The sequence below is a fragment of the Abrus precatorius genome, unplaced genomic scaffold (genome assembly GCF_003935025.1).
Source record: "Abrus precatorius isolate BTA unplaced genomic scaffold, Abrus_2018 Scaffold2, whole genome shotgun sequence".
In the NCBI taxonomy this organism is placed as follows: domain Eukaryota; kingdom Viridiplantae; phylum Streptophyta; class Magnoliopsida; order Fabales; family Fabaceae; genus Abrus; species Abrus precatorius.
The window spans coordinates 1055265-1065531 of record NW_020874362.1 but is presented as its reverse complement, the minus strand read 5'-3'; the positions used below and the strand labels follow the sequence as shown (position 1 = coordinate 1065531).

At 35.6% G+C, this 10267-nt stretch overlaps 1 protein-coding gene across 1 annotated transcript; it reads left to right on the top strand.

Annotated features, from left to right (window-relative positions):
• Positions 1–1279: 1279 nt before the first annotated feature.
• LOC113857871 (formin-like protein 6) lies at positions 1280–5615 on the top strand. The gene is made up of 4 exons (XM_027490118.1): positions 1280–2929; positions 3014–3216; positions 4461–4702; positions 4793–5615. Exons 1-4 carry the CDS (start codon positions 1500–1502, stop codon positions 5585–5587), a joined length of 2670 nt encoding a protein of 889 aa, XP_027345919.1. The 5' UTR covers positions 1280–1499; the 3' UTR covers positions 5588–5615.
• The last annotated feature ends 4652 nt before the right edge of the window (positions 5616–10267 follow it).

The following is a 10267-nucleotide window of genomic DNA, read 5'->3' as shown; positions in this document are numbered from 1 at the left end:
AATTACTAACTAGCACCCCCCGGCCAAAATAAATAAGAGTCCAAAAGGGGGTTCAGATTATTAATATTAGTTTAATTAGGAAAATGGACTTTTTATAAAGAAAAAATATTTTTAACGCTGTGATACAGAGGTTGTGCCTGTGCTGTATTACATTTATATTAACAACAAAGTGAAAACAAACCATTATTTCACTTTTTATAACCATGCTGGTTTTTCCATGTATCCAAAAGCATGCTGGTTTTTTCCACAAAAGAGGCTCAATGCCTCACGGCTTTTTAAATGGAAGTTTCTTTGTTTTTAAATAAATTAAGGGATAAATGAGGTGTTTTTTTTTTTGTCTACAAATGACAGGTGTTTGGATTTAGGGAGTTCAGTGTTCAGGACCAGAGTATGTAAGCATTTTATTTTGCCAGTGTGTTAATAGATGCGAATCCTTAATCACACACTACTACACGCTATCTACTTTTGAGGATTTTATTTTATTTTTATCAGGATTGCTTGTATTTAAGTATCGCATCAAATGTTTTATTTGAGTTGAATAAAATCATCATCAGCAACAAAATTTTCTGAGTCTTTAAAATATATTTATATTACTCCAAGAAAATTCTATCAAGCATATAATCATTTTAAATTCGACGCTAATTAATGAGATATTATTGGGCTATTCATAGTCTTGGAGTAGGTAGCGTGTAGTAGTCGTGATTAAGGATACCCATCAATAAACACACCGTCCACTGGACTAATCTTGTAAACAGACAAAACATAAGCCTCGAAAACCTGACGCAGTACTTATTAGAGCATGTTCTTCGGATCGGTTTTAAATTGGTTTGTTGCATAGCTGATTCCGACATGGCCTTCCTATTTATTTTTCCTGTTAAAATATTTATATATTTGCTGAAAAGCGTAAACATGAGGTGTTTGAACTCGGAAGTGGGAAGCCACTGCTGAGCTGAAGAAAAAGATAAAGTGGCCAGTGGACACAAGATTTAATGGCATCTCTCAAAGATAGAATTTGTGCTTTGCCCTCGTAACCAACGAAAGAGAACAATACGATATTAATAATGAACAGACGATAAAGCTCCTCATCATTGTTATGCATAATCGAGACAGCCAAGTTTCACCACAACGTCACATTCCTCACTATTTAGGATTTACTTTATCCATGTATCGTTGTTGTTGATGGCTTCACAACACTATATTTCCCTTCTCTTACCCCGGGTGAGTACTATTTTACTAAAGACATCAAACTAGCATTTAACAATGCCATAAATGAAAATGAGGAAAAATAAATGCTGACGAAAGCCAAATGAGAGCGTCCAGATCAGATCTTACAGCCGAAAGAAGAAGCTTCCTTGCTCTCACTCACTCATACTCTTTCTTTCTTTCTCTCTTTTTCTTTTGTGTTTGTCTTTGGAGCTAAGGAATTTGCGGGAACAAAACCCAGAGATGTATTGGGAGAAAGAAAAGGGGACAAGCAGAGGCGGCCACAAATATTCACCATGAAACCTCATCATTTCACCTTCTTTTTGATCCTATCATTGTCTCTACACATCCAAGTCCCCACTGCAAAAGGGCTCAACACAATTCAATTCCACACTCCCAATGAGTCCTACACAACAAGAAGGATCCTCCACCAGCCCTTGTTCCCGGCCGCTTCTGCTCCGCCGCCAGCCACCCCGCCGCCGCCGCCGCCAGATGACATCCCTTCTTCTCCCGACATTCCTTTTTTCAACGAGTATCCCGTCGGACCGCCGCCGCCGGTCCAGAACCAGCCGCCGGCAATCTCCACCGGCGTAATTGCGAACCCAACGGCGACGCAGCCCACGAAACCCACCAAAAAAGTCGCAATTGCGATCTCTGTGGTAATTGTGACGCTGGGTATGCTCTCTGCCCTATGCTTTTTCTTATACAAGCACAAGGCAAAGCACCCAGTGGAGAGTCAGAAGCTCGTCGGTGATGGTCGAAATTCTCGAATAGTTCTAGAAGATTCTCCGAGGGCCCCACAACCATCGAGCTTCCTCTACATTGGGACGGTGGAACCCACCAGAACGTCGGTGAGTGAACCCAATGCAGCAAACGGCTCCCCTTATCGCAAGCTCAATTCCATCAAGCTTAATTCCGATCACCGTTACCGCCCCAGCCCCGAGTTGCAGCCATTGCCACCGCTCAACAAGCCACCGGACGAGAGCCACTCGCCGCCGGCGGCATCCTCCTCCTCCTCCTCCTCCTCCGATGAGGAAAGCCGCGAGACGGCATTCCACTCGCCGCATGGCTCATCGCTCAGCCTCGAAGATAACTATTACACGCCGGTTTCGCGCCAGAGTTATCTGGCCAACGGCAGCCCCGCCGCCGCGCCGGCCGCCATGGCTCCGGTGGTTCCTTACTCGAAGAGAACATCGCCGAAATCTCGATTTTCCGCTCCGTCGCCGGATATCAGGCACGTAATCGTACCATCAATTAAGAATGCTCCGGCTCCGTCGCCGCCGTCACCACCACCAGGTTCAAACAAATATCAGCACGTTGAGAAAGAAGTGAATTCTGGTCCTTCTAGAAGGCTGAAATTCTCATCGCCTCCCCCAGCTCCGAATTTGACTCATCTTCATTCAAACGGGTCCACGACATTGCTTAAACCTCCTCCTCCTCCTCCGCCGCCGCCGCCACCGCCACGAAAGGGTTGGTCTCCGTCAATTAGTACATCCTCGTCATCTGTGTCGAAAAAGGAGCAAACGTCTTGGTCTGCAAGTGAAGGAGCAGCTTCTATTTGCAGTGTGAGTGTGAGGAAAGGTTATTCAGAGGAAGTTGAGAAGAGACGTGACGGTGATGACGTGGATGGAGCGAAACCCAAGTTGAAGGCTCTGCATTGGGATAAAGTGCGTGCTACTTCAGACCGTGCCACTGTGTGGGACCAGTTAAAATCTAGCTCATTTCAGTAAGTAAATAAATAAACTCTGATTTTTGGGGTTTGCGGTGGTTTAGGAGGGTGATTGAACTCACGTTGGTTTCTTTTGGGTAGGTTAAATGAGGATATGATGGAGACCCTGTTTGGCTGCAATTCAACAAGTTCTGCTCCTAAGGAGACTGTTCCTAGGAAATCAGTTCTTCCCCCTGTTGAACAGGAGAATAGGGTGTTAGACCCCAAGAAATCCCAAAATATAGCTATACTACTTAGGGCACTCAATGTCACAAGAGATGAGGTGTCCGAAGCTCTTTTAGATGGTACGTTGGTTTGTTCACTTTTTCCTATTTTTTTTATGGTAATCAAATTTTAGACTTTAATTGCATTGCATCACAGGAGAAAACTTAAGGTCTAATGGGTGCGCAAGTGGACGTTGGTTTGTTGTATTTCTACTTTTTAATGTTTCCGATGCCCTGATCTCGTTACTTGTCTGTTTCTGTAAACTACTTTTATTAGATTTTTTAATGTCGGTTATTTTAGGGGAGATAATATACTAGTACTGTAGGGTGCCAATTTCAAAATGTCTTGTAATATCAAACGTAGCTCATGAAATGTAGTGCTAAGTGCGGTCTGGTCATTAACATTCTTTGCAAGTATTGAGCAATGACCAAACATACACCATTTTATGATCAAGCTGACTCTTTCTCCACGTCCAACTGAGAAAGATCTTAAGTTCATTACCGAACCCTTCTTTTGAGGAATTGCTGTTGTTAAACTGGATACTGCCCTTACCACCGTAATGGACCAGCCTATTAGGACTGCAACCATCCTCAATAACTACCTAGCTTTGCCTTTTTTAGCTGTAACTGTCAAGCTTCCCCTAAAAGCAATGCACCCCTTTTTCATGAGTCATGATTGTCTCACGATAAAGACAGATCATTTTACTATTTTTATTCCATGCTTCTAACCCCAAATGTATTCTGTCTTTTATTCCTAAGCATATTATTCTTCTGTTTTAATGCTTTTTTTTTCTTTTAATCTTTCTCTTGCTTGTGTCAGTGTTCATCATTTGTTCAAACTGGGTCATCTAACTTGCATAATAGTACTATTTTCTAAACCCTTGATGCATGTATAGACTAAAGATAAACCGGCAACTCTCCCTCACAGTTTCCATACAATCCACGTGTCATTATTCTAAGAAACACTTCTGTATTTGAATATAAATATATTAATGACGAATTCTCAATGTTGTGGATATCTTCTAATAGAGCACGAGGAGCCACATTTCTTTTGTGGCTCCACCTCAAATGACCATCATCAGTGTGGCTCAGTAAAATATTACTGCCATATTTAGCTGTCATTGTTCCAGTTTGTTTTACTTTAAATATGTTATAAAACTAAAAAAATATTGGAATGCTTTGAAGATTGGTATTTCCATCAACTAACATGTTTGGTTGTTCCCCTGGCATCCATGTGTTTTTACGTTTCACCTTTAACTAATTGCACCCAGTGTTTTCACTTCGCAAAACTCATCTTTGGTGGTATTGCTTTTTGAATGTCACAGGGAATCCTGAAGGTTTGGGAACTGAGCTATTGGAGACTCTAGTAAAGATGGCTCCAACAAAAGAGGAAGAAATAAAACTTAAAAATTATGATGGTGACCTCTCAAAACTTGGATCTGCAGAAAGATTTCTTAAAGCAGTGCTTGATATCCCTTTAGCTTTTAAAAGAGTTGAAGCCATGCTATATAGAGCTAATTTTGAAACAGAAGTCAACTACCTTAGGAAGTCCTTTCAGACCCTGGAGGTATGGCTGGCTTATACTCATCCCTTGTAATTAATTGAATTTTGTTCTGCCTCCTTATGAACTAATCAATCAGGTGTTGACGTCTGTCAGGAAGCAAGTGAGGAATTAAGGAACAGCCGATTATTCCTCAAACTTCTTGAAGCTGTTTTAAGGACAGGAAACAGAATGAACGTTGGCACCAATCGTGGCGATGCCAAATCCTTCAAACTGGATACACTTCTAAAACTTGTAGATATAAAGGGCACAGATGGAAAGACCACATTGCTCCACTTTGTGGTCCAAGAGATCATTAGATCTGAAGGTACAGGTGGTGAATCTGCAAATGAGAATGTTCAAAAACAAACAACTTCCCAATTCAATGAGGATGAGTTCAGAAAGAAAGGATTGCAGGTTGTGGCTGGATTGAGTAGAGACCTTGGTAATGTCAAAAAGGCAGCAGGAATGGATTCAGATGTCTTAAGCAGCTATGTCTCAAAGCTTGAAATTGGTCTTGATAAAGTTAGATTGGTTTTGCAACATAAAAAGCCAGATATGCAAGGGAATTTCTTTAACTCAACAGGACTATTTCTGGATGATGCTGAAGAAAAAATTGTTAGGATCAAGGCTGATGAGAGAAAGGCCTTATTCCTTGTGAAAGAAGTTACAGAATACTTTCATGGGGATGCAGCAAAGGAAGAAGCACACCCTTTCAGAATTTTTATGATTGTAAGAGACTTTCTAAATATTTTGGATCAAGTTTGCAAAGAAGTAGGAAGGATGCAGGATAGAACAGTAATCGGTTCAGCTAGATCCTTCAGGATAGCCGCAAGTGCATCATTACCTGTTCTCAACAGGTACCATGCAAGACAAGATAGAAGTTCGGATGAGGAAAGCTTGTCTCCTTAGTGTTGTGACTTGTGAATATATATAAAAAATAATAATAGTATTTCAGGATAACAGTAAGAGTATATGAATGTTTTCCCAAATTTAAGTTAATTTCCCCCATTCCAGCGATTAGGTCCATAGGTATAAACTTCAACAGGATTTCTACCAATACCAAGACAATCCCCTTCCACAAACAATAGTGAAGGAAGACAGCTTTCCTTGAGATTGAATATCAAACACAAAGGCATGGCGGGGAAGAGAATAAGCTGCTGACAGGTTCTATACCGTGTTTACGACCCACACACAATTCCATTAGAAGCCAAAATATGTTTATAAATGGGAAGTGCTTTAGTGCAAGACAAGCACACATTTTATTAATTCAAACCGAACCCATATGCCATAGTTAAGAGTTAAGGTAGGTTTTATTAGATTAGAGTTCCACAACTTTTCATATTGTAGAATGTTTTCATTTTATATGTATTTTTTTGAACCATTTATTAATAATAAATAATAATTTTTTCGGCAATCCCTTTTTGTATATGTTGGTTTTGGGGAGGAGAGAAAAACTTTGAATTTCGCTATTTGATAGGTATTTGGAATAGAAGATCAGTAATGCAGGAAATTCTTGTATTACATGAAATTGATGTGCACTATGATGTTGCCTAGGCTGGTAGCTTTGATTTTTGGTAACATCATATGAAGGTGGCTTTTTTACAAAACATGCACTTTGCTAATTCAGCCACCCTAGATGAAGATTCTTGTTAAGATTTATTATAACAATCTAATTCAGTGAAAAATATACTAAGTTTTTGATGTAATATAAAAAGTTGTCATCTCCACAGAAAATATGAATACTTAAGCAATTTTAGTTATTCAATTTAAAATTAAAAATATTTAATATTTATAAATGTACAATTAAGTAAAATTTTGTGTTTTTGATAGTTTGGTTCATAAAAAATAAATGTAAATATAAATAAAAGTAAATTAAACTACTATGATAAGATTGAAGATTAGACTTCATCTATCACCCTCTTCATATTTTGATTTTAACATACGTTAAACAAATACTAAGATTATTTTATGCACCCTCTTCATATTCATTCGTTTTGATTTCTCACACTCGAGATTCTAAAAGTAATTATTACGTAATAATTCTTTACCTAAACAATGAACACTTTAGCATTACTAACAAGAGTTATATAGTATACAATAAATTAAAATATATTTCTAAAGCCCCAACCTATTGCATGAGTTTACCTCAACTGGGTTCCAAGTTAGTTGTCACACTCAACTTAGATTCCTAGATTATGAATCATTCTTCGTAAGGTAGAAACAAATATTATAATCAAGATAAACACACCCAACTTATGACAAATGAACAAACATACATTAAAAATACCAAAGCATTCAAAGTATGAAGATTACATCCAATCCCTAGAGAGTTCTAGTCGTTCATGTCATACATTACAATAAGAAAACGCAAAGAAAAGAGATAGAAATTAGTTTCCTCAATGGTTCTTGATCTTTTTCCCAAACTCCTCCATTGCTCTGCAATGCCAAATTAGGTCATTGTGTGTTGAGGCTCCAAAGCCCTCTCCAACTCATTCTTTTTAAGCAAAGTATTCTATCTCTATAGGGTAATAAGTGAATTCTCGCACAGACACTTGTTGAGTGAGCAAGTGTACCCATCAAAAAGTAATAAAGAGTTTTAAAAATGAGTCCCAAAATTATCGTCCCACAAGGATTGGTTTCTAATTACTAAGAATTTTTCAGTCTAATTGTTTGAACGTAATGGATGTGAAATTACACATTTAAAGTTAAAGAATTTAAAACAATTATCACCAGATCTCAAAGTAGAAATCGCAACACACGCTTTAGGGAAAATTACAAGAGAAAAACTTAGGGCATATGAGTTTACTCATTCAATCCTTTGTGTTCTTTTTCTAATTAACTTTAAATCTGATGTATGTGTGATTACTAATCATTCGTACAGTTGCTATTAATACTCAATGGTCATACAGTATTAACATTTTTCCCTCTAAATTAACATCTTCAATTATCATGCAAGATATTAATTATGGGAAGTATGAAGAACCTATGAACTTGTTAATCTAATAACAAGTAAAAGAGAAAGATCAGTTTGGTCTACCTAATCCTTTGTTTCATTTTATTCTACAGATCTATTAATTAATCGATATACGGTCGTTTAATGATGTAATTAATTAGAATTATGTTACGAGTGGTCAGTTCACAACACATAATCAAGCGCAGTAGGAGAAATACTAATGACAACATAAATCAAATCTAAATTTAATTATAAAAATCCCATAAAGTTATGACCAAGAGTTCTCATAACCCTAACTACGAGTTTAGTTACTTATGTTTAAGGAAGAAACCAAAACATTTGTAAATAAAGCCATAAACAAAGTCATAAACAAGGGTGAAAAACAAACTAGAGGGAAGATCTCATTCTCCAAGTCCAGTCGCTTGAAGATCTAAATCCTTCAAGAACATGCCAGAAATCCCATGCAAAAGAGAGAGGGAGTTACTCAGAAACTTAGGAATTAAGTCTCAAGAATGAAATGTTGAACCACTGCCTCTATTCCTCATTTTATAAGGTTTTTAAGTTTCAAAATCATGTAGATGTGAATTGCGTAGGTAATTACGACCGCGTCAAATGAATGCACGACCATACTTATTCTGGAGTCATAGGCATACTTGATAATAGCACGGCCGTACATGATAATAAAGCATGGCCATGCTAAAAATAAAGGACTGGGCTATGTTTCATCATTAATGGCCTAATTCTCTTGAAATTGCGCTCAAAATATTCATAAATCTCGTGAGTCTTCACACATGCTCATCTACACCAATTAATAGAATAATTAGTGAAAAAAAATTCATTCAAATCAATAATAAGTGCATATGATCATGCTCGAAAAATATGTCAAAATATAAACTTATCAACGCTCTTTCTCGCCAAAATTATCACTCAAGCGAGATAATTCTCGCTCAGGCAAGAAAGAACCAGAGAGAAAAGTTTGTTGTAGGATTTCTCACTTAGGCGAGCCAATTCTCCCAGGCGAAGGCCATTTTCACCCAAATAAGAAAACCAACAAAAAATTTGGTCTGAATTATGCATTTCTCGCTCAAGCCAGGAAACTCTTACTTGAGCAACACTTAAAAATCTAGCGACTTCAGCAAATCTACTCCATCTTACAAAAAATCATAAAAAATAGAAAAAAAAAACTCCAAATCCAACAAACTAGATATATATTTCGAATCTCTAGATGTGTAGAATCTAATGCAACTGAAATTAGTCAAACATAATATCTTTATAAAAAATTTATGACCAAAAGAGTAGGCAAAGGTTAGATTGGCTAAAAATACGAAATTACAACATTTATGCAAAACAAACCCAAATCATTTCTATTATTAAAAAATGGTAAAAGCTCTCAAAATAAGACATAAAAATTGTTTTGAAGACAAAATAAAGGTATAAATATAAACAACAAATATGTGTTATCACCTCATCAAGTTTTTGTCTCAAAAAAATTCACACAAGAAAGTGGATAAAAAAATCTTCTATTATTTAACAAAATTAAGGCCAACGTTGCTGAATTTAAATAACAAGAACTTAAATGAGTTAAAATATAAATTGCATAGAATTTAAAGAAATTTAAGTACAAGCTATGTGAGAAGGAATCAAATAAATGTCAAACATATACATAGAACTACTAAAATATGACACTTATCAATTCTTTAATAGTGTGACTAAGGTTTGAAATCTAATGACATACTAGGTTGCAAAGCACATTACTAGTTTATTTGCAAAGTTAAAGTTAATGTTAAAGTGGACCAGAAGTAACAACTAGGAAGTGAAATTAAAAATACCACTTTGAAAGTTCTAGTAAAACACCATTCTCATTTACAAAATACTAATTAAACATAATAAATTTATAAAAATCTTTTTGCCTATTCTTCTAACTAAACACTAAGTAATTAAATAAATTTTAATTTAATCTTTATTTGACCATATTAAATATATAATAATATTTATTTATTTTTCCTCCTGTCTCCTTTTCAAATCATACAAAATATCTCTCTTTTCCATTAAAATCACTTCCCTCCCCTTCTTCCTATTAAAATATTTTTCCTCCCCTCGCTTCTTTTCAAACAAATATTATATTAAACATTATAGCATCCTTTTCCTTTATTTAATAAATACATCATCGTTAAATCTCCCTACTATAATACAAATTTAAAATTATTAAATAGTTAAACAATAAAATTTTTAACTTAAAATTAGATTAACATAAGAGACTAAATAATAAAATTTTATTAATTTAAATTCTTATAATTTAGGATAAGCAAATAATAATAATAAAATTTTATTAAAAATATTTATTATATTTTATAATTTTAATATAATAAATATTTATATTTTTTATAAAAAATTTCTATCTATTAATACTTAAACTCAAGCTAACAAAATTCTAAATAATAAAATAATATTAAGATTATTTTTTACCAAACTGAGAGATAATGATCGAATTATTTAGTAATCTGGACACATATTTTTCCAAATTATTCAGACATGTTTAATGCTGCTACAATAAGATAAAGTTGTTGACAATGAAAATTTGCTCTCTCTTTTTTATTTACTTTTATGATTAGCGATATTTTAATATTTTTTTAATT